General features: G+C 52.6%; 2 protein-coding genes across 2 annotated transcripts; one reads left to right on the forward strand and one right to left on the reverse strand.

Moving 5' to 3' along the window:
• Positions 1-1,049: 1,049 nt before the first annotated feature.
• Positions 1,050-7,621, reverse strand: POU2AF2 (POU class 2 homeobox associating factor 2). The gene is made up of 4 exons (XM_076358350.1): positions 7,469-7,621; positions 3,195-3,237; positions 2,138-2,436; positions 1,050-1,448 (listed from the first exon to the last, which is right to left on the reverse strand). The coding sequence occupies exons 1-4, from the start codon at positions 7,619-7,621 to the stop codon at positions 1,050-1,052; spliced, it is 894 nt and encodes a 297-aa protein (XP_076214465.1).
• A 5,544-nt stretch (positions 7,622-13,165) lies between these two features.
• HINFP (histone H4 transcription factor) lies at positions 13,166-18,449 on the forward strand. Its single transcript, XM_076358526.1, has 9 exons — positions 13,166-13,408; positions 13,634-13,860; positions 14,070-14,181; positions 14,672-14,824; positions 15,434-15,511; positions 15,603-15,723; positions 15,851-15,989; positions 16,288-16,412; positions 17,105-18,449. Exons 1-9 carry the CDS (start codon positions 13,246-13,248, stop codon positions 17,625-17,627), a joined length of 1,641 nt encoding a protein of 546 aa, XP_076214641.1. The 5' UTR covers positions 13,166-13,245; the 3' UTR covers positions 17,628-18,449.
• Positions 18,450-23,812: the final 5,363 nt, after the last annotated feature.

Raw genomic sequence — 23,812 nt, forward strand, 5'->3', positions numbered from 1 at the left:
CATGGGGTCACAGTCTCCTTTGGGCATCCACCTGCTCCGGTGTGGGGTCCTCCACGGGCTGCAGGTGGATATCTGCTCCATCATTACCCTCCATGGGCTGCAGGGGGACAGCCTGCCTCACCATGGTCTTCACCATGGGCTGCAGGGGAATCTCTGCTTCAGTGCCTGGAGCACCTCCTCCCCCTCCTTCTTCTCTGACCTTGGTGTCTGCAGGGTTGTTTCTCTCACATATTCTCACTCCTCTCTCCGGCTGCAATTGTGCAGGGTTTTTGGTTTTTTTTTTCCTTCTTAAATATGTTATCCCAGAGGCGCTACCACCGTCACTGATGGGCTCAGCCTTGGCCGGAGGCGGGTCCATCTTGGAGCCGGCTCGCATTGGCTCTATCAGACATAGAGGAAGCTTCTAGCAGCTTCTCACAGAAGCCATCCCTGTAGCCCCCCCCCCCACCAAAACCTTGCCACGCAAACCCAATACAGTAGCCTTCTGTGCTGTAGGCTCAAATGTGCCATGCCTTTGTTAGTCTGACCATAACTGTTGCCCAAGACAATGCCATCTTCACAGCATGCTAGCATTAGGGACGTACATTTATGCCGCTAGGCATCTAACCAGATACTATTACACAGACTCTGTGCTATTAAGGAGGGCTTCCCCTGCCTTGCTCCCCAGCCTTCCCAAATCTCTTCTGGTAACGTTGCTCTGTAGATGTAGTTTAAGGTTCAGAGCAACCTGTTTTCTCAGCATCTGAAAAGAAGTACCTGAGATCCTTCTTTGCAGGAAAGGCCCATAGAGTGCAGATATTTTTCGGGCTGTGTATTTTACTTGTAGCATAGCGGGACTGTGAGCAATGACTTTCATAAGGCGCTAGAAGGCACCACTATAAGCTAAATGTGGTATATCCAAGTGATTGTATTTCTAAACAGAGCATAAAGCATTGCATGTTGTTAGCATCCTCTGTTTGAAGGACCAGCTTTAGGAAAAAGCGTACAAGTAATTAGTTTGCTTCAATAATGGTCCATTTTTCTTTCCCTCCAGGTCTTATCTCTCATCACTAAGTTCTCCGGCCTTCATAAGTCCCCCAGATGGGACTTCCATCCTCTTTTGTCCAGGCAGAGTTATTGTGAAGGGGCGGCATCTCCGAGGACTGCTCTGGCAAGAGGTGGCTCATCCTGGAGGTAAGCTCATTTGCCACAGTCATGAATGGTGAGAAAGAGTAGGGTGAGGTGGCAGCATAGCTGGGGGAGTAGTGGACATCTTCAAGAGGATGCAGAGGGTAGGGCTGGGCTCCGGGGATGGCTGGGGTCCAACCTGAGCTTCGGTATGGGGAAACACCTCCGGACTCGTGTGAGGTGAGGCAGCTGGCACTGGCAGGCAGTGCTTGCAGAGGGTCTGAGCATGCACCGTCCGACTGGTTGAGACTGTCGGGTGAGGTCTGCTCCCAGGGCTCTCTCTGCATGGAAGCGGGGAGAGAAGGCAAGAAAGACCCTTAAGAATAAAAGTTTGTCCTGGAGGCAATGGCATATCTAGCTTGGCTTCACCAAGCCAAGCTATCCCAAGAGCCTAGCTGGGAGCACTCACAATGGTTTCTGTCACTCTGGAGCAGTATTTGGTGTTAAAACTGTTGAAAGGAAGCATCCATGCTGTCAATAGTGGGCAAGGCCTGGAATAGGCTCCCAGTGGGACTGACCAGCCCTGACCCTGCAGGGCCCAGGAGCTCTGCCTGTGTGTGAATGGAGCTGGCTCATTCACACTGCTCTGGGTGTGAATGGAGCTGGCTCTCAGGAAGCGGCAGGGATAGGGATAAGCAACTGCCTGGAGCCGACAAAGGATGTTTCTAGAAACTTAGAAGGAGTACTTCCTTAAGTACTCCCTTAAGGCTTAAGGGAGTAGTTGTTTTGGGGAGCAGGGAAGGTTGTTAATTTAGGAGCTGGTCTCCAACAGGAAGAGGGGACAATTAGATGGAGGACAGGAACAAAGAGAAAAACAGTTCCCCCTCAGCTCTGCCCCATCTGCTGCATGCTCTGCTGTGGCTGCCTCCTGTAACAGCCACATCCTTCCCGCACAAGTCTCCCTGACTTAACCCCAGCTTTAAATTGGGTAATCTTTCATTGGGTGACTGAGAACCGTAGATTCACTCACTAGTAGAAAGTGCGCTGTGTCAGTAGGGAAGGATGGCAGGAGAGGGGGCACAGAAGAAGGGCTGAAGAAGGAGCTGGTACCCGCTGTGAGGGGAGTAGCACGGTAATCCCCATATTGGTCAGTGAGATATGGGTCCAGAAGTGCCGGGTAGCCCTGAGTGGCAGAGGAATCACAGGAGAAGGGCTTGGAGCCTAGAGGGGATGAGTAGACGTCACTGGCAACCTGCTTTGTGTTGTGGAAGTCCAACTCAGTTGTGAAGGATCTCCTGATGCCGTAGTAACCGGCCGTGGTAGGTGAGCCTGTGGTGGTCAGAAAAAAGGGTTGGCTAAAGGGAAACCGTAACAGCAGCACCTGGGAAGCCACAGAGCTATGGACACCTTTGCAGGTGCAAAGTAGAGCCCTTTTCTTTCTAGCATCACCCAGGGCAGGAGTCAATCCTGTCTTGCAGCAGGTGTGTCAGCCCAAGTGCTTTTAGCACCTCAGACTGCCCTGATCCAGCTGATGACCTCCATCTGCAGCAAATCAAATGTGTTTTGGGAAGCTTCAAGTATGAGGCCAGGGGGATAGAGGTTAGCTTTGCCAGCGTTTGCTTATTCCTTGCTCTGCTACAGCTCCTGGGGAGGAGGATGGAGTTACAGCTGCAAAACCACCTGCCTCTGTTCCAGCCTCACTCCCTTTTCCCTGCCCAAGAGCTCCAGGGACAAAACAGGTCAGCTTCTGGTTTCATACTTTCTTTCTTCAGCTCCAGGGAAAACTGGAAGACACAGAGGGAAAAGAAGGGGTTCTGTGTGGCACCTCTATCAAAAGAGGTGGGAACTGCTTTAATTACCTCCCTTTCCCCTCTTTGGGAATTTCATACAAGACTACAAGAGCCTTTCTTTTATTATTGCTGTTCCTGTTTTGACTCTTTCAACTACTTTTCTCCTGGGCTCTCTCTGAGGGGTGGTCCTGCTCCAGTGCTCCTTTGCTCACTTCATGTTCTTTGGAGGAGAAGAGACAGGAGCGGTTCAACGCAATACCTGTGTTGAAGGTGTTTATTGGTGGAGGAAAACCTCACCTGGCATTTGGACAAATGGTGACTGCAGTGTGCTGGTGCTGTCCTGCAAAAGATAAAGACATGTTAAAAAACATCTTTTCAAAGTAAGGCAGCTCGCTAAGCATGTAGTTTGGAAAGGTGTTGGCATAATTCAGATGCACTATTTGAGCCGTGGTGCTATGAGTATGAAGAGCTTAACGACAAGATTTCAAGCCTGGGGCCTCTGAGGTATTAGCAGATGTAGGCTAAGAAGAGATTTTGAAGGTCTTGTGTAGAGCTGGTAACAGTAGAAATATCAAGATAACTGGCTTGTTTCTCATATACCGCAGGGTCCCTTAATGCAGGCATAATGCTGAGCCGTCATTTTGGTGTTGGCACAAAACAGGTCTCAATGAGCTGGTATCCAAGTTCTCGATTGGTCAAAACAAGCAGATTCTACACTGCTGATGTTCTAGCCCAGCTCTCCTGTGCTGCATCTACCTGCCACAGAGCCACTTTAGCTGGCCCCTCCTAGCAGAACAAGCAGGCTGTGCGTAGAAGGCAGTTGTCTCTAGCTCTTATTTGGGTGCTACAGCAATACTGATAATAATCTCCTCTTGGTCCCTAGATAAGAGAGAATTAGCCCTGAGTGACCCGGTGCTCACAGTGGCTAATTCCTTACAAAGCTCCTATGGAGCAGAACTCGTGCATGGAGTTTCACTGAGTTGTGTCTCCAGACCTCCAAACCCATCGAGCAGAAATACAATGCCCACTGTAATTGGGTAAATGCCCCAGTGCATTTACCTCAGCTGTGCTGTCGCTCTGGCCAGTGATGGTGGCATGCTATTTCCAGTTTGCATAGTGCAAACAGGAGGCTCCTGCCATAGCAAGCAACCAAATTTAGAGGTTTAGATTTGAATTAAATTTGCCAGTGCTAGGACTTCCTTTTATTGCTGAGGGAGGTTTGCAGCTGCTCCCTGCTCCGTCATGAAAATGAGCTCTGAGCCCACACAAGTCACATGGGCTGCAGGAGTGATAGGAAGGAGCCCTTTGGCTTGCAGGCAGATGAGAGCGTTCACATTGCGGGGTCAGGGCCAGGGCTTGCACCTGTCTCCAGCTGGGCCATTTTTGGCCGCAGACCTCAGTGAGGATCATAGCTGGTAATGTACACTGCCCTGCAAAGCTAAAGCCTCCACATGCAAATCTGGTCTCAGCAGACACCCCTCTCAGCATTCATGTCACTTTAGTAACACCTTCTCCTGCTTCAGGGTTTTTCACCACCACCTCCTCTGCCTACCCATGGCCATCGTATCCTGCAGCCAGCTTGTGTCTGCATTCACTGAGGAGGAATCTCTTTGAAAGTAATGGTGCAGGCCTCTGCACTAGTGTTTAGACCCCAGTCTTAACACCCCACCGGGAAGTAGTCTAGTATTGTCATCTGGCACCCCTAATACTGTGTTTGAGGAAAAAGTTGAGTTAGGAGGTGCAGGTAGCACAGATGCTGCCTACAGGTCAAAGGGCTGCAGTGATGAGAGCTGGGATGCTTTGCTGGAAGGACAGGAAGGTCCCTGGGCACAGCTGCCAGCCTCTAGTATGGAGCACTTCAAATTACCAGTGCATCTCAGTTCATCTTTGATTCTGCCTGTTCAACAGCCACTGGAAGTATCTGACTGTGCATCACCGGCAGCAGGTCCTCTCACATGCACCTATGATGGATAGCCACAGAGCTAAAGTTAGCTGCAAGGGCTTTACCTGCCTTAATTCAATTGTAAGAGCCTCTGCAGCAGCCCATCTTTGGCCTTCATCATAGCAGGCACACGCATACTTGCAGAGACCTGCATTTCATTTGCCTCCTGGCTCCTTATCAGGTGACAGAATTGCTTGGCTTAATTTAAGCCCATTAGTTCATTTCCTCCCTGCATTACTTCCTTTCAGTGCTGTGGGACCGGGGTAGCTGGATCTTCTGCAACACATCAGTGTATCTGTTTAGCATCACTTGAGCCTGCAGCATATTCAGCTGTTGATAAGCTTGGTCTTGGCTTGCCTTGCACATGACCGGGCAGAGGTACTGGCTCGGGGTACTCCAGAGCGCTGTGTTGCTTCGCTGCCTTGGTAACCCAGGAGCGTTGTTCAGCTACAAGGCTGCTTTGGGGGAGTAAATGTAAGGATCCAGGTCAAAATAATGACCTGGTCCTGCAATGGGGACCTATGGTGCCCTTTGACCATACTTTGACTTCAGTGTATCTCCTCTCTGGGCCCAATCTGTAGCACAGCAGCTGAATCAATAAAAATTAATAATAAAAGCAAAGCTTAGTCTGGGCAGGGCACCTCACTGGTTTGCTGACAGCAAGTCTGCTGAATGCTCTGTCCTTGAGTGCTGCTGGGCATAGTGCTTCATCTGTGTACCGACCAGTTTCCCCACCTGAGAAAAGCGGGTAATCCTTTCATCGTGCAGGGGGTAACTGCTGGTTCATGCCTATGCAGTGGATGAGCCAAAGGAAAAAATGTCAGACCCTCCCTAAAGCCCAGGACCAAACCCTTCTGCCCTGCAGTTGGTGGGGACTCAGAAGCCCAAATTGTGTGGTTTTCATCACGGTACACCCTGGTTTCCTCTCATTTAATGTGTGCAGGGCCTGGCTGTCACGAAATTGTTGCTGTTCTGCTGCCTCGGTAAACAGCCCAGCAGCTCACCTTGATGAGCTATGACCTTTCTGTAGCGACACAGATCTCCTCCATAGACCTCCTCTTGCACAACAAAGGCTTACTGATTTTGGAGCAAAGATCATGTTCAAACAAAAGATGCAGCTAAATTACACTGCATCATAAATATACAAAGGGGTGTTCAGTTATCTGCCGTTTGCTTTGATTCTGGATTATATTATGTCCGATATACAGAGCTGCACTTACAGCTGTTCTTTTCATGATACGTTCGAGCAAATACGGATGTTTGCCCTGCACAATAATTTTTCGTCTCTCATAGGGAATTAGCAACAGGGCTGATTTTGCATTAGATAGACACACAACTGCTAAGCTTTGTAATACAAAGCAAAGGGCAATAAAGCAAGCAGCAAGTGTTTTACAGTTCCTAGGGCTTTTGATTGTAGCCGTTGAAGCTGCCGCCTCCAGAAAGGGAGCAGGTAAAGCATGATAGTCATGAAAAAGGATCTGTTTTCTCAGTGAGTGCGAACACAGTAGTTGCTTCCTGCTGCTCCCCAAAGCAGTCTTCCCAAATGCCTGCCTGGTGGGACCATGTGTTTCCCAGTGACTGTCCATGGCTCACGGGGTCTTCTGCCTTTCTGCATTAGCTGAAAGCTCTGAAGAGATCTATGGCTAGATCTTGCTTTGTTTGGTAATGCCCATGCTGTTTTTCTGCCTGTTTTGTTACAGACAGTTAACATGCATGAAAGTAACAGTGAGAAAAATACTTGCAAGTCCCTCTGAGGTCTCTTTGTTTTGCTAAAGGCAAAAAGCCTGAGGCAAATGGCTTGGGAGGAAAAGAGCATCCAAACTCCTAATATGTGTCTTCTGCTGCCAGTAATTCAGGTCTCTGCCCACCCTTTCCTTCCAGGACACAGTTTCAGCAGCTTGACTGCATCTCCTCATCTGTCAGTGGCCCCATTGCTCCCAGTCAGCCTGGAAGTGAAGTGCTGCTGCTTGGTAAAGGTGAGTCTTGAGAGCACACAGGGAATGGCTTACTGTGCCACTGGATGCCACAGGCTGGCACCTGCAATATTGCGTCCCCTTCTGGGGACAGCGTTGCTTTTCTGGCTAGCAATCAAGACAAAACAATGTAGAGTACTATAATTTGACTTAGATTTCCTGTTGCCATAGAACCACTTTAAAAAGAAATCCTCTCTTACAAACTGATGCTTGGCCTCTTTCCAGACCGTAACATCACTGCATCTCCCCTGGCACTCTAGTATGCCAGAGAGGAGCTGGAAGGAGCACAACGTTCAGGGAAGAACATCTATTTTTGTGGCACTGAGTTGTTCAAGTGTAGCTAGTGAAAAAGGAAGTTGACTTGGAAAGGTGTCATATGCAGGATGTGAAAGGAATGAGAAATTTAGCATTACTGATTTGCTTAAAAAAAAAATAAGACTTTAATCCCTCAAAGGTTCACTGATATAAAAAATCGAGGAGCCCTCTGTGATCTTTTGGGGCAAACACTAGTGTTGCAAATGTTTTTGCTATTCCCTGTCAATATTAGCAGTGCCCTGAACTCAACATAAGTGCTCTTTAAACCAGAGGATTATATGACATGACTTTTCTGGTTTAAAAAAAAAAAAAAAAGGCGGGGCTGGGGGGAAGTGACTTACACTGAAGCAGGAGCCACTGCTCTGCCTGGATCGTTTTTCAGCAAGAAGATCTTTGACTGTGTGTTTCACTCGCACTCCTTGGTACACCCGTTTGCCAAAATCTGTAGGGACTGAGGGAATGAAACGAGCGTTAGAGGAGTTCAGTGAAAGCATAGAGCAGCTGGAAGAGGTTGTTAGGGAAGAAGCAAATTCATCGCCTCTGTACACCAAGTTAGGAAGGAGGCATATAAGACTGCTATTATTAATACAAAATCATCCCTTAGGAGCCCAACAGCGAAAGCTGCTCATTTGCAGAGAACAAAGACTGAGGTGCCCTACCCTGTATTTCAGCATTGGGTGCCATGTGGTTTCTGTGCAGCTCCCTCTGCGCCAGATATGGCTAGCTGATGCTTTTTGGCTTTTGTTTTTCGAAAGAGAGCTCTGGGGGATCCTGCATTTCCCCTTTGGGTCAGCAAAATTTGATTTAACTGTACAGCTCCTATTGCTTTCAGCAGAAATGCTGTGGTTTAGCTCCTCCTTGCCCTTCTAGAGTTGCTGGCTTTCAGCACATCGCTCTGCAAGCTTTGATCTCTTTGCAGCGAAGGTGGAAATACCCCAGACAGTTGGAGTGGCTCCTCTGAACGGTGATGTGAGTCACAGTCCAGATCTCGGGAAAGGAAAAGGAGCCAGCTGCTCAGTTTCTTTGTATCCACAGCAAATACAGACAAGTACCTGGGGACTCTGTTTTATCAAGGCTATCAAGGAAGGCACAAAGAGGAGTACAGTGTCTCGGCCATGTCACCCAAGAGGCTGATGGCAGGCCTGGCTCTGTTTTCTTGACCTGCCTGGAATAGAGCACAACCTGTCCATAGGGTCTGTGTGACTTTTGGTGCGAGGCATCTGTCCTCTTCCTCTGCCTGGATAAAGCTTTGCAAGATCTGCCTTGTGTACAGGTGTTTGGCACAAGCGAGGGCAGAAAGATATGAGGTACAATACCAGGGACAGCTCTTTATCCTGGCTAGTAGGCTGTGCCTGAACAGAGAGCTCACACCTGTGGAGCCCGGGAGGAGTGTCCATATGGACTTTTATTGAAGTCTTCCAGAGAAGAACTTAACTTTGAATCTAATCCCTTGGAAAACATGCAGCCGTGTTCTCCCAAGGGAACACAAACAGGCATTCCACAGCGGATGTGTTTGATCTCTAAAATTGTGATTTATCATTTTGCCCTTCTGCTTTTCAGGAGGTGAAAAGCCTCATTGGCTCCATTTATCACTTTCATTCATGTGGCATTGTGTCCCCAGGTGCACATACACAGGGAAGAGTAGAGGGTTTAAACAACACAAATCTCAGTGCTGGCTTGGGGTTACCCCAAATGTTTTCCGTTAGGCCATAGCAATTGCAGTTTTGGGCAACTGCAGCTTGATTTTGGTGTTTGAGTACTAACCAGAGAGACTTCAGCCAAGACTGGGCACAAGGCAAATACATTGCAAGAGACAGTGCCCCAAAAAGCGTATGATCAAAATGGTCAAAATAGAGGTGAACACTGAGTCTGCATACTGACCAGCGAGTATTCGTGGACAAGCCAGGACACAGCCAGAAATGGGTATCAACTCTTGCAGCCGAGAGGAATCTGTGTGCTGAGGCTGGCTCTTTTCCATGGCCCAAGGAAGAAATCTCCCTCCTGTAGTCCCTTTTCAGGGCTGTTTTTACTGTGAGCAGTTGGAAGCACAGGTACCCAGTGTGCACATGTAGCTGGAGCTCAAAAGCTGTGGCAGAGCAGGTATAACTGGCAGAAACAGCTATACTTTCTGCATTGGAAACTTTGCATCTTTGCATGAGAGTTCCTTTAGAGATAACAGCATTGCAATTTGATGGGAAAGTCTGAACTGTATAGCACAGTTCATTGAGCTCCATCATGGTTTGATACCTGCGATAACTCACGCAGCCTTTGCTAGCTGCATCCAGTTGAAGATTCAGGCCTTGATTCAGCACAGAACTTCTGGAGGAGGACTGAAGCCAAGGATAGAGTCTTATATTTAATTTTCAGAATGGGGATATTTCTAAAATAGCATCACTGGAAAAGCTGTGAGCAGCTTTTATTCTTTTATTCTGCAGTCTGATATTGCCAAATCCTACAACCTCTTTGTATTAACTGACCTTGCTTCTCTATGACCATTTCTAGCAAGTGTCTGATGCTCTGCACTTCTGCAGTCCTGTTTTCCTAACATCTTTACTATGGTCTAAAGACATTAGAAAAACACTTCCGCACCTCCTTACTTTTACACGTGGGTACTGTGCTATTGAAGTTACTTAGCAGTCCAACTCACATAACTAAACTTGTTGCTTTCAGTAAGTTATTCAGCAGGATCCAATGCTGAGCTATTAAAACTCCAGATAACTCTGCTACTGGCAGCATCAGGGAAGGGAATGCTAGTTTAGGCCTGAGTTTATATAGTTTTCAAGTAAATTGAATCATAATTCACATCACTTTGATCTAACTGCATTTTGGAAAAATATTGCATTGTGAAGGAATATAAATTCAGTCTAGAAAAGGCGGAGTATGCTAATAGATACTATTAAATTCTTGGGACATTAAAGATGCCACATGTTGATTTTTAGACAATTCTTCTTTTTGTTTTTTTTATATGAGCCCAAGGATGGCATGGTGTGTTCTTTCCCTGATATTTCCTTGAAGATGCATCTTTACGCTTGTGAAAAGTCAAGGTGCTGAAACTCACCTGTTTCCATTGTCGGCACTGCTGACAAGTCCCAGCTCTCAGATTCTGCAGGCCTTTGGAGAAGGGCCGTCTGTCGTGAGCTTCCCAGAGCAGAGTGAAGTCAGTGCTCGTACTCCACTGGTAAAGTTCCAGCTGAGTCTGACGGAAATATGTTTTCTACAATTTAGTGATGTCTCCATGATACCTTGTTTGGGATTTGCTTAAATGCAAATCTCAATGTGTGTTTCACTCCAATTTGCATGGTCAGTGTGGATCATTCCCGAAGAGTCTCTTTCCTGTCTGAGCTGACATTTCATGGATGAGAACTGACCTGAGGTTTACCAACAGAAAAATCTTGGATTAAAGTGAAAGGCTGGTAAGTCTTGCAGTGATGAGCCATCTCCTTACAGGTGAGGAATCTGGCTGGAGGAACAAGGCTTGGGACAAGAGCATCTTCTCGTGTGTGAGATACCCGTGTGCTGTTGAAGATGCACACAGCAGGCCTTACTTGGGGAGTAGTACTGTCTCTCTGGGACCCCACAGGCTAGCTTGTGCGTTACACAATAAAACTGGATCTTTGGACCCTATGAACCCAGGAGGCTTTGCATGGCATCCACTAGTGCCTGCGGGGAGAAGGGTAACACTCAGCCAGGGACAGCATGCTCGTGGGACCGGCAGGAACGTCCTTTAGCAAACCCACGTGCTCCTTGGGGGGAGGCCAGGGTTTGGCTCTTCGTTATCAAGCAAGGGGTCTAAAGTTAGGCTCCAGTGAGGTGCCAGGAGGGGAAACAGCAGCCAAGAAAGGACCTGTTCTTACACTGCTGCTGGACCCAGATTAAAGGGACCTTTGGCCAGGCCTGCTATAGCCATTCCTCCGTTCCCAGCCTCCAAACGGTAGCAAGTCTGTTTCTGCAGTATCTGAACCAAGAAGCAGAATTAAGCCTTTAAACTCTTCTTTAAGCACTGTAGCTTGTATTCTAGTTCTGAAACATATCCTCATTTGCTGCAAGAGAGCCATTTTCCTTGCAACATGGCTGGCACAACCTATCAACACAGTGAGGACAGGCTGTGGTGAGGCAGATGATCTCTGGAGCATTTTGTGTACAAGCACAGTGGGCTGGTGCGCAGTATTGCTGTGCTCATCTTACATGAGCAGGACAAGACTGGCGCCAATACGTTCCTCATAATCAAATATTTCTCCTCTTGTGGAGTCTGCTGCCAGCTTGCGGGTCTATTAGGTAAGATCCGTCCCTCTTTGTAATTCCATGTGCTTTCCTTAGCATTGGTCCAGAGATGAATTTGGCCTGTCATGTGAACTGCCTTCCTGGGGAAGGCTATTGGGTTTTTAAGTGTAATTATTCTTTTCCTTCAGAAGAAAAATATAATACAAAGAGCAGCAGCTGGCAAAGGCTGCATCTGCTCAGGCCATCGAGGCAACTGGGGAAGGCAGAGCTGAAATAACATCCTGAATAATTCCCAATGTTCTTAACTTGCAGAACGACTCTGGTATTCTGCATGCTCAGGCACGGAGCTCAGGACCAAGAGGACATCACACAATCAAGCTCAAGAAAGACTTGAGCTCCTGTATACAGAGTCTTTTACCACGTATATACGCCCTCTTATATAAGACAAGTCTTATTTTGGCCTGGCCATCCCCTCCTGGTACCCACAGGTGTCTCGGATTTGGCTGACAGGTAATGTAACGGGCAGGAAGCACCAGGCAGGTTGGGGAAGCATGGGCAGATGTAAAGTTGCAACAGAAGAGGGCTGTCTTTGTCAGCAATAGGCTCAGTTTGCCACCTGCCTCCTGGCAGGCTTCCCAGATAGTTTTGTCTCCCGTGCCGGATGTTTATATACTTGGTTAGGACATACAAGTTAAATCCCAGGCCCATTCAAGCTAATAGCTTTGCACTGTCTAGCCAGTCCAGGTGTTTTCTGTACTGATTACAAAATAATTACATTGAAAACAATGGATCCTGCAGAAAACAATTAAACAGAGGGAAAATAAAAACTCAGCCAGCCTTCTTTTAGATGAGATCCATCTCTTACATTTTCATTTGAAAAAGCATCAGACCCAGATGTTCTATATAATTTGGTGACTTTAGGTGTGTACTTTCCATTCACGTTAGAGGGGAGAGCCGGTGTGTACGACAGGAGTTACAGAAGCAATTGTGGATTGGCAAGGCACGCTTTGTGGCACGCTTTATACAATCCCATTTGGGTTTAGCGTGGCATTTACCTGTGCCAAAGCAAACTTTCTGTGAGTTGTGCCTCCATTTTGTGTTACAAAAGCCTGGCGTGGCAGATGTAGTAGTCAATGTATATTTGTTTAATTCAAACTGTCATTTCAATCTGTCTGCTCGTTACTGAGTAAAGAGAATGTGTTGCATTATCTTACAGCGGGAACTGCAGTACTGACGGGTTTTGTATTCGGCACTTGGCCGGGATGCCCAGTGGTGTGGATTTTGACTGCAGTCTTCGCGCTGCGAGGACTCTTGCGTTTACGCGAGGAACAATTCTGGGGGCATCAGGAATTAACGTCTGTGGCAGCAGCAAAGCCTGCGCTGGTCTTCGCGCCCCACCGCTGCAAAGCCAGGCCCCGTGCCAAATCTTGTAGTGACAAAAGTGGTCCCGGCTCCCGGGATGCGGGTTTCCCAAACCCAAACGCGCGTTAGTCCCGCGGGTGTCTGAAAGGATTTCGCTCGCGGGTCAGCCCCAAACGGCCTGGGAACCTTTGTGAGCCGGCGCCGCTTCCCGGCGGGCCCGCTCGGCCGCTGCACGCGCGCAGCCGGCTCCTGCGCGGGGATTGGTCGGCGGCCCGGCGGGCGCGGCTGCTATTGGGCGGGCGGGCGCGGTCCGTTGGGTTCCGGCGCCCCCCGGCGGGGCGGGGGCGGGGGCGGGCGGAGGGTGAGCGGGGCGGTTTCCCGCGCCCTGCGCTGCCCGGCGCCCCGGGGCTCGCCCCTGCCCTCGCCGAGGCCTGCCGGACGGCGCCCGGGCCGCTTTCGGGGCGGTGGGTGACCGCGACGGTGAGGGGAGCCCTCGGCCTCTCCGCCCTGCCCGTCAGGGCCGGCGGCCCCGGCCATGCCGCCCGCCAAGGCGGGCGGCAAGGAGGCCTTGGTGCTGCAGTGCGAGTGGGAGGTGTGCGCCTACGTGGCCTCGAAGATGGAGGAGTTTTGCGAGCACGTGGCCCAGCACCTGCAGCAGCACCTTCCCGGGGAGCAGCGGGACGAGGTGGACCCTCTCGGTAAGGAGCTAGCGGCCTGGACCGCTGCGGCTCGTGAGCCCTCCCTCTTCTCTGAGATATTTCATTGTGAGAGAATCTTCCTCTCCCTGAGGAGAGCAGCTCTGCCTGTTGCAGGACGGGAGTCTCATGAAACAAGCCGTGGTGCTTGTCTGTGTAAACCTGAGCTTTACTTGGAGAGTTTCCATCAGACCATCATGGCCTGTATATCTCCTGTTTGTGTTGCAGAGGAATACACGTGTTTGTGGCAGGAATGCGGTTTCTGTTCCCCAGAGAGCTCAGCTGACCTCATTCGCCACGTCTATTTCCACTGCTACCACACCAAGCTGAAGCAGTGGGGGCTACGGGCCCTGCAGAGCCAGTCAGATGTGAGCCATTGCCAGCTGGACTTCCAGAGCCGCAATATCATCCCTGAGATCCAGGAGAACTTTCTGTGTCTGTGGGAGTACTGTGAGGTGAGAGCAGGGGACCCAGTTTTGCTTTTCTGTGTGTTATCTGTGGCGTGGCGGCCAAGGGAAGGAGAGCTGCTTTTGTCCTGCAGCTCACCTGCATGCCTGCCTGTTGGCTGTGTTTGTACCTGTGTGAAAGCGTATGTTGTGCTCTGGCTGAGGCCAGCTTGTGCTGATCTTTTCACCCTGTTCTGTTTGTCCCTGCTCCCCAACAGAGATCATTTGATAATCCTGAGTGGTTCTATCGGCACGTGGAGGATCACAGCTTCTGTTCGGAGTACAAAGCAGCAGGGAAGGAGAACCACGTGGTCCTCTGTGGCTGGAAAGGTTAGCGGGTGCATGCAGGGCCTCTCTAGAGAGCTTTGCACAGGGCTGGATTGCAAACGCTGTACAGGAGAACTCTGCACTCCTTGGCAGAGTTTCAGAGAGCGTCTTGAACTTCAAAAATACGTGTGCATGGTCCTAACGGTGAAATATTCCTGTAGAATTTCCTTCAGGGGATCCAGTTGAGTGCTTAATATTGAACTCTTCATTTATATTTAATTAGTACCTAGAAGAAAAGGCTCCAGTTTAATTTTTTTTAATAATTTCTCTGTCCTTTGTTTGTGCAATTGCCATAGCTGCTTGCAGTGGGGGGGCCTACGCCAGTTGTACACTAGTGATCTCATCCTGCTGCGACCCTGCTCTGTGGTCTTTTTGGAGCAGGGAGTTGATCCTTGCTAGTCAAAACAGAAGCAAGAAGCCTGCCATTCAGTCAGGCTGTGGATCGTGGCCCATGTGTGAAGGATCTTAATGACATTCTGTTGTTTCTGTTTAGACTGCGATTGCACCTTCAAGGGGCGCTGCAAACTGCGGGAGCACTTGCGCAGCCACACACAGGAGAAGGTGGTGGCCTGTCCTACCTGTGGGGGGATGTTCGCCAACAACACCAAGTTCTTTGATCATATCCGCCGTCAGACTGCGCTGGACCGTAAGCTTCTGCGAGCTGGGGAGGAGTGGGTTGTGAGCTGTCCTCTGGCTGGGCCATCTGGTTTGCTAGAGCCGCCTGTTCTCTGCGAGCAAAGGGCACAGGTGTGCTTGGAAACAGCCTGGCTTCTCTGATGACTGGGAGCTAAGACACCGATGAATCTCTGAGAAGCATCTTCTTGCAGAGGCAGGAGGGTTGGAGGCTGACAAGGCTGCACAGGGCTCACACTGCTGCAGCCAGAGCTGTTCCTCCTGTAGGGACCCAGGACTGAAGTCAAAGGCAGCAGCTGGGCACTTGCAGCAGCACTGGGATTTGCTTGTTGTGTTCCCTTGTGCTGTGCTGGTGGGGTGTGTGGTGGTTGCTCCCCAGTTCCTGCACTGGCCGCACAAGGAGGCTGTGCGAAGGGGAGGCAGATTGGTCTTTGCAAGTGGTTTGGTGGGTTTTTTGCTTGGCTTTGTAGTCAGTGTCTGCTGTCTCTGCCTGGAGAGAAGGATTCCCAGCTCCACTGTAACTACCTCTTTTTCTCACTTGCTGCTCTGTGTGCTGTTCTCTCTGCTTTGATCTCTTTTCCTCACCACCTCCTCCCCTTTCTCCCTGGCCCTGATGCTGCAGAGCAGAGGTTTCAGTGTTCTCACTGCTCCAAGAGGTTTGCCACAGAGAGGCTGCTCCGTGACCATATACGGAACCATGGTGAGTAAAGGCCCCTTCTCCCATCTGAGGCTCTGAAGAGTGTGTGCTCTCCTCTGCTCTGTGGTAATGTTTTCCACCCGTTTTTTCACAGTGAACCATTACAAGTGCCCTCTGTGTGACATGACCTGCCCGCTGCCCTCCTCCCTGCGCAATCACATTCGTTTTCGGCACAGCAAGGAGCGGCCGTTCAAGTGTGACTACTGTGACTACAGGTGAGGACCAGGGCTTTCCGCCTTCCCAGACTGGTGACGGAGAAGCACCCAGAGGCACGTATGTGCATGTGCGCGCGCACGTGCGCTACACAGTGTTCAGCTCCATTCCCTTGCCATTTCTTTCTAGCTGCAAGAATCTCATTGACTTGAGGAAACATCTGGACACGCACAGCAAAGAGCCCGCCTATCGCTGCGAGTTTGAGGCTTGCAGCTTCACTGCACGTTCCCTCTGCTCCATCAAACTGCACTACCGGAAAGTCCATGAGGTGGGAAGGGAGCAGAGGGCTATTCTGCTCTGTACTCTCTCCCAGTGAGGCTGAGAACCGCTAAGTGCAACATGCTGTACAGAAGCGTGAGGAAAAAAGCTAAAGTCATGTGACGTGCCCCAGGCTGACCAGGGCTGTAGGCATGTGAGGTCAGGTTGCATTCCTCTCTTACTGCTGCAATGATACATCATGTCAGTCTTCTCAGAGAACCTGATTCCTCCTTCCATGCCATATGCATGGGTACCAGGCCCTCTGATCAGGCTCATGGGGTATTCACATCCCTCTCTCTGCCCTTCAGGGTGACTCAGAGCCCCGGTACAAGTGCCATGTCTGTGACAAGTGCTTCACACGTGGAAACAACCTCACTGTCCACCTCAGGAAGAAACACCAGTTCAAATGGCCCTCGGGGCATCCTCGCTTCAGGTACTGCCCATCCTTAGCTCCTCACTACCTTCTCTCTAGTGCAAGAGACAGCTGGAGCTGCATCCTGCGTCTTGCTGGAGCAGAGACCTGGCAGTGCTTGGGCTCTGACGTTTGCCTGTAATGTGCTCAAGACCCATTTCCCAGTGGCTGGGAGGTACTGGGCAGCAAGCATTTGGTGGGGTCTGGCAGAGCGGTGCTGGGTGGCAGCTCCAGCAGTGGGTCAGAGATTAGGGGCAAGGGCAGCAGTGGTGCTATCACAGCTGCATCTGGTGGGACGCTTCTGAGCTTGGCAGGGGCTAGGTCCAGGTGTCCCGCTCCAGAGAGAGCTGCTGCAGATCAGTCTCTTGACAGACGCCTCTGCTGCATCCTCTCTAGGAAACTCCAGAGCCTAAAAGCTGGGAGGGGAAGAGGATGGACTTCAAATGCTCCTAGTGAAACAGTGTTGAAAGGAGATGGGCTTGGGAGATGATAGAGGCCTGGCAGAAAGCTCAGAAGCTGCCACATGGATGTGCTTTTAGGGGTAGGGGCTGAAGGGTTTTTATCTTACTTGCCCGGTATCATCTACGTAGCACTGGGCATTGGAACCTAGAATATAGTACCTCTTCCTTGGCTGTTGCTTCAGGCTGCTACAAGTCTCTTGGGAAGGGGCTGCAGTGTGACTGGCTCCATCACCCCTGCCTATCTCTGCTCAGGTACAAGGAACACGAGGATGGCTACATGAGGCTGCAGCTGGTGCGTTACGAGAGCGTGGAGCTGACAGAGCAGCTACTGAAGGACAGAGAGAAGCGGGGGGAGGCATTGGATGGCTCAACTGAGTGTGTGGTGCTGTCTGAGGGTGAGGGCAACCTGCAGAGCATCATTGTGGAGGCCCCGGCAGAGGCTCCCCTGGTGGAGAACAGTATTGCTGAGCTGCAAGTGGCCCCGCTGCACCCAGCAGCTTGCTCTGCTGACAACCCTGAGCCAGCACGGCCGAGTGCCTTCCCAGGAGCAGTGCTGTCATCAGAGCAAGAACCCAGCACCCCAGCCAACCCCATCATCCGTGTGGTGAACCGGACCAACGAGCATGGCGAGAGTGAGACTGTGTATTATGTCATGGCCGGCGCATCCTCGGAGGAGCAGGTGGCAGCACCCAGCGGGCTGGCTATGGAGCTGGAGGAGAATGTCATGGACCGTCTGCAGAAGACGGCTGAGGAGCTGGGCATCCAGATCGTGTGAGGTGCTCACCTGCCTCTCTGCATGTGGAAAACTTGGGCCTCCGTGGGATGTGCTGGTGGGGGAGGTTGGGAAGCGCTTGGGGGAGAGGGCTGAGCTTGTCTTCACCTACCTGCAGCTGGCTAACTTCCCCCTCTGCTGCTCCAGCCTCATCGGCTGCTGGTTCTGGTCAGCATAGGGAGAGGGGAAGGACAGGTCTTTCTCAGTTGTGGGTCAAGTGATCTGAGCTGTAAAGAGTTGTCTGTCATCTCCTTTTGGGGATTAGGGACTAGCAAGCCTCTCCCACCCTTCCAGGAGGTTTGGCCTTAGCCTGACACAGGCCTTCCCCTCTTGCTCACTCGCTGGTGATGTGGTCCCTGCTGCTGTGCAGCTAAGTTGTCATCCCTCGCTGAGCCTGGTCCTCAGCTAGGATCTCCCCAGGCAGGATGGTGTGCTGAGCAGACACTGTGGCTGAGGCCTCTTCCCCAGGGAGATGTGTGGCCCTTAGCAGGTCTGTTCTCCCCCATCCATACTTTGTTCTCCAAGGGATGGCATGATCTACTTCTGCCTTCATCAGCGCTTCCCTGTACATCATCTTTCCTAGGTCGTTCAGCTGGTGCTGTTGGTGTTTGCACCACTGATCCCATTACACTGCACTGATCTCTGGGAGGAAAGGGCTGGAGGTGCTGTCCCTTGCAGGCTACTGCTACCCTGCAGCACTGGGGGATTGGGAGCTTCTTACTGCTTTTGTCCTTCCCTGGGTTTCCTCCCCACATTGGGGTTTGGGCTCCTGGTTGGGCAAAGTGTACTTTGGCAAGACAAATAAAAGTCAGACTGCCAGGCCAACCAGTGTCTGGTGTCTGTTTCAGCCCCATCCCTGCCAGCCGTGGCATGTGGTGGTGAGAGGATGAGAGCGAGTTGCCTAGAGCCTGCAGTGTGGAAGGTGGGCACTGAGGAGCTGCCAGGATCTCTTGACGTGTCCTACGTGCTGCTGCTTGGTGCAGCTGGCAACTACTTTGGAGAGTGCGTTGTTCCGCGTCCCCAGAGGTGGCACTGGAAGGCCAGGTTTAGCTCTGGCACTCTCGTTTCCTGCTGTCCTGATGTGCGTTTGATTTTTTTTTGCTGCCTCCTTCAGGGCGTGAATGTCACTTTTTGAATATAGAGAGTAGCCCGGGCTTGCGAGCAGAGCCAGCTTGCCCTTTGTCGAGTGATTTGGATGAGGACAGTGTGAAGCTGGTGTCCCTGGAGTGACACTCGGGCCCTCACTGCCCTGTGTGTGGAGGTGATGTGCTCAGATGGGGGCAGGGAGGCGCCCTGCTGACCTGGGCTGGAGGCTGATTTTTTTTTTTTTCCCTCGCTGCTTTTCTCAAGCAGTTCAGCAAAAGCTGTTGGAATTCCAGGTTGATGGAGGAAATCACTTTATGCTAAACCCTTGGCCATCTGCTCGCTTTCTAATTACAAACACTGTGGGTGTGATTCATGGCTGTGCCCTTGGGATGGGGTGATGAGAGCAGCCCCTTAGGCCTGCGCCCTCGGTGAGGGGCAGCATGCTCTGCAGTTGCCACGCACAGGGGCTGGATGAGGAGCAGGGATGAAGTGGGCAGAGCTGCCCGCTGCAGTCTATGTGGGATGGTTTCCTGGGGCTGGATCCATGTGGGAAGGGCAATGTTCACGTCTGCACCCCAATACTGCTCTCTCCAGGGGCGTGCACGCAGAGTGCCTTCCGTGGGCCAGTGAAACGCAGCTTGGGGCCGTGCGCTGGGCACCTTGTGCTCCGGGTGAGGCAGGGTGGGAGGCAGCTGGCTGTCCCAGCAGCCCTGACAGCATGCACTGCAGGAGGATGCTGCTGGCTCTGGGGAGAGCATCCCTGGGCTGCCAGCAGGTGATGTGGCCAGGCCTTGCCCAGCCTTCCCCACCCCTGCCTGGCCCTTGCTCCCTGGCACTTGGCAGAGCTGGGCCAAGGATGCCTTCGAGAGAAGGGCCTCCTGCCAGGTTTGCATTCGCAGCACTTGCAGCTGGACCCTCTTTCCAACACGCGGGCCTTGGGGCTCTGCTGCCAGAGCCACGGCTGCGCCTGCATTATCTGGGACTACAGCGCTCCTGCACTACGTGAGTGCTAAGTGTTCGGAGCAGAGGCGAGGCTGTGGTGGCTGGGAAGAGTTGTCCCTTTAAACACTGGGTCCAGGATGGGTAATCTGCCAGAGATTATCTGCTGGGGAGAGGATTGGCATTAAAGGGAATGTTTCCTCCCTTCCCCCATGTCCTACAGCATCCCCTGTCCTGTGTGTATGGAAACCAAGTTCACTTTCTCCTGGGCAAGCAGGGAAAGGGCATTTGATTTGAGGGGCAAGGGGAGGAGGGCAGAGTGTGCGCTATGGGACTGGGCCTCCTCTTCCTCGCCGTGCTGGCCACGCTGGTCTCCTGTGAGGATCCAGAAGGTAACAGGGTGTTTGGGGGAAGAGGGGCTTACAGGGTACCCCAGAGCTGCTGGCACCTGGCTGGACCGGTCTTCCCCAGCAGGGGAGCAAGACCTTTGTCATGTCCCTGTGCCGAGGCTTGGCACAGGGGAAGCGGGAGCTGGCTTGCAGAAGAGCTGGGGGCCGCAAGCAGACGCGCTCTGCACCATGGCAGGGGTCGGGGGGTGGGCTAAGAGGAGCCTTCACTGGGCTTGTACCACCTCCCCACAGGTCTCTGAGGGCTGGGGAGCTGGCGGGAGGGTTGGTCCTCGGCCCCCTGCCCCAGCCCTGCTCTGCCTTGCTCTCTGCGGCACCAGGAGACCTGGATACTTACTGGTCTGGCACAGCGCCCATCTGCTTGGGGGGCTGCAAGGGGAAGCACAAGGAGCTGAAGAGGAGCCAGTGCGGGAATGGCAGCTGCTGCTGGCTGGGCTACAAGTCCTTCTGCCGAGGTACAGCCAGAGGGGGGAGACCGGGGGGGCCCTGGGGATCGCTGCAGGGCTTGGCGCAGCCAGCCTGGGAAGGGCAGGTTTTGTGCCACACACATGTCCACGGAGTTTCTCCAGCAGCCAGGTCCTCAGGCCACAAGGGGACGCAGCCTGGGGCACCCGCAGAGCCTGCCCAGCACCCTGGTCCTTGCTCAGGACCTGCAACCTTGTCCGGGTGCATCTCCTTGGGCTGCCGTTCTGCTGAGCAGGCTGCACAGGGCGCTAGCCCCACACTGCCCATAGGAACCTCCCTGTCCCCAGTGAACTGCGGACGACCCGAAGCGGACTTCAACTCGGTGGTGTACGGCAATGACTGGTGGGTTGGCTCGGTGGTGCGGTACAGCTGCCGGCCTGGGTTCCTGCTGCTGGGGGACCCGGCCAGTGCCTGCCAGTCTGACGGCCACTGGACTCCCAAGCCCACCTGTCTCCGTGAGTACTGCTGGGTGTCACGCTGAGCCCGAGAGGGCACCCTGCCTGCATGGGGAGCAGGCGGGAGGGCTGCAGGCGTGTCTCCGATCCCTCTTTTCCCCCAGCCTGCTGCAGGAGGGCTGTAGGGCTGGTGGGCACCCTGTGACGTGCTCTGGCCCTGCTCTTGCAGGGATCTGCCTGCGAGGTCGGATCGAGATCAGCGAGCGGGACATTACTGGGAGGTGCTCCTCGTCCTGCAGCACCCAGGCCCACTTGGGAGCCTTCCACAACCATGGCTGCATCAAAATCTCAGCCTGTGTCACCAAGCACTCAGGCTGGGCCCACTGGTTCCTGCGCTGTGACATCTGTGAGTGCGACTGCCACGTCCCGTGCAGTGAGTCCCAGTAGCAGCTGCCCACCTTTGGTAAGGGCCTGTCTCAATGTTTCGTGGGAAGGGTTGGCACTGAGAGCTGGGGCCTGCCAAAGAGCTCAAAATCTGCTGCTCTTGCTCTCCTTACAGCTTCCTCCAGGTAGAGCTGGGCCATCCGGGGCTGTGGCCACTGGCCCCACGGCAAGGGAGGCTTCCACCCTGGATGTCTGCTTCCCTTCGCTACGTGTCTCCATTGCTGCGCTCCTTCCATAAGCTCTGTCCGTCCCAAGGCTGTCATCTGAGAGGAGAGGAGACGTTCTGGACCCACTCTCTTGCAGGACTGCCTTCCTGCCTGGCCCCACCCCATGACTCTCCAGCAGCAGGGGATGCTCTGTGAGCAGCAGGTGCTGGGGAGCTGCATGTGTTTCCTGCAGCTTGGGCTTGGGGACGTCGGTGTCTTTGCCTCTGTTTGCCTGGCTGCTTCCTAGAGGAGGCTCATATCCCCTTTTAGGGGGGAGGTAGCATGTGTGCCTGCTGCAGAAGTATCTATCCCATCTGTGCTGCAGGTTGTGATTCCTCCCTCCCAGGAATTTCCTGCACACAGGCCAGGCCCTGGGCGGAGAGGTAGATCTGCCCTCTGTGCTTACTGCAGCCATAAGGCAGAGCTGGAGCGTGGGACCTGCCCACTGTCCCCATGCCACGGGCAGAGCTCGCAGGGCAGAGCAGCCTGGCCAGGGCTGCACCACCCGTTGCTGAGGAATCAAGTGTTAGAGTGGGACGAACTGCCCTACAGCCTGGGAGCACTGGGGCCAGGACAGCTAACTGTGTGGGGGAAGGTCTCAGCTTCCAGGTGCAAAATCTTTCCCATGGCCTGGTCCACACACTGGCTGCAGGGCATGGTCCTTCCAGGGGTCTACGGTCTTGCCCTGAGAGCCCCTTTTCCCCAGGGACGTCTCTCCCAGCAGCTTGGGGCCACAGAGAGACATGGTAGCTGATGCCCTGTAGCCAAGATGGGTAAGAACGTATAAGGGGGGTGTCCTGAGCACAGCAGGGCCCTCTTTGGTCCTGTAGCTGGAGAAAAAGACCTGTGGTATGGGCCCACAATTACTCCTTCCAGGCACTTGAGAAGGGAGCTGGGGCTGTGAGCTCTCACTGCCTACCATGGGGCCTGTTAGCCTGTGCATGGCTGCCGTTAATGTGGCCCCTGGCAGGAGTAGCCATCATGGGCACTGCTGTAACCCTGTGCTATGCCACCTCTCTTCTCAGGAGTGGGTTTCTGACCAGGCTCCCTCTCTAAACTCTTTGTTCTCCCCACTGGCCCTTCACTTCTCACTGGGGTGATGCTCAGTGGGTTGCATTCATGCTGATGCTGGTACCCGGCTCCAGCTGGGAACAGCCTTGTGCTCCCTGGGGACCGCCCTGGCTCCCTCTGAAGCAGCAATGGAAAAGCCAGAATTTTTATTCCCCCAGGGAAGGAGAAGGTGGTCTGGAGCATGTGTGATGGGATTGCCAGGGGAACTGGAGGACCAGCAGCACCACCATGGGTAATTAAAAATATATTTACAGGAAATCATACAGGTTTTCCAGTCATGCATAGAGATTCTGCTGCCTACTCTGTCCCTGGAGCCCTGGACATACATGACAGAGCCAGGACAGACTCCCTCTGCCACTGATACTGTCCTGGAAATGTGAGCCACCATAGGGACACAGCTATGGTCAAGGCCACTGTAGGAAGGTCCTAGCTGGGACCAGATGGATGCTGAATATGCCCGTGGCACTGGCCATCAAGCCTTTCTGAGCACTGGACTCCCATCGCTGCTGGCCTTCCACCTTGAAACAACTCTACAGCAGGATGCTGCAGCAGCTGCTGGTTGCTGTATGGCCACCCGCTTGGTTTCAGGAGCTCCCCACCCAGCCTCGAGCAGTTGAGAAGGAACGGGATTTAGCATCAAGGGGGTTTACTCCCAGACCCTACTTGTGCTCAGCTGCAGGGAAGCAGGGCTGTTCTGTGCTGCGCAGAGGGGGCCTGAGCTGAGACCTGCTAATGGTGAGTGCTCTGGGAATGGGAGTCAGTGTGCTGAATGCAGAGCAAACTGGATGGGTCTGGCGTGCCTTTTGCTCCATCAGGAGATGACTTAAGACCTCTATATGGAGCTTGGCTCCATGACTACATCCTTGTGCCCTCCCTCACCCAACCTGTGGGCTGCTCTGCCCCACAGTCTTGTCTCTCCTCTGGCTGCATCCTGCTCCACCAAGGAGCCAAATCACTGCCCTAAGCTCTGTCCCAGCCCAGGGCTGGCTGTTGGAGGGGTAAAGCTTTCCTTGGCTCAACAGATGGTTTTTTAATTAATACTCTTGTTAGTGCCACTCATTTCCATATGTCTTTCATGCTTAAGTGCTGTGGTGGGTGAGAGGTGTGAGTAACAGCAAGGATGGAGCCAGGCGTGGCGCTGCAGAGAGTGGAGGTGCAGGGGGATGGCGGGTCCC

The sequence above is a fragment of the Aptenodytes patagonicus genome, chromosome 23 (assembly GCF_965638725.1).
Source record: "Aptenodytes patagonicus chromosome 23, bAptPat1.pri.cur, whole genome shotgun sequence".
NCBI classification, from domain to species: Eukaryota; Metazoa; Chordata; class Aves; order Sphenisciformes; family Spheniscidae; genus Aptenodytes; species Aptenodytes patagonicus.

Bases quoted from the DNA above. Each gene is read 5' to 3' on its own strand.
- HINFP (XM_076358526.1), top strand. From the start codon at position 13,246: ATGCCGCCCGCCAAGGCGGGCGGCAAGGAGGCCTTGGTGCTGCAGTGC. The intron at 14,182-14,671 runs GTTAGCGGGTGC...GTTTCTGTTTAG, and splicing joins GGTCCTCTGTGGCTGGAAAG to ACTGCGATTGCACCTTCAAG. The intron at 15,724-15,850 runs GTGAGGACCAGG...ATTTCTTTCTAG, and splicing joins TGTGACTACTGTGACTACAG to CTGCAAGAATCTCATTGACT.
- POU2AF2 (XM_076358350.1), bottom strand. From the start codon at position 7,621: ATGCTTTCACTGAACTCCTCTAACGCTCGTTTCATTCCCTCAGTCCCT. The intron at 3,238-7,468 runs GTAAGTCACTTC...TATCTTTTGCAG, and splicing joins GCAGTGGCTCCTGCTTCAGT to GACAGCACCAGCACACTGCA. The intron at 1,449-2,137 runs GTGAGTGAATCT...GCTTCCATGCAG, and splicing joins ACACAGCGCACTTTCTACTA to AGAGAGCCCTGGGAGCAGAC.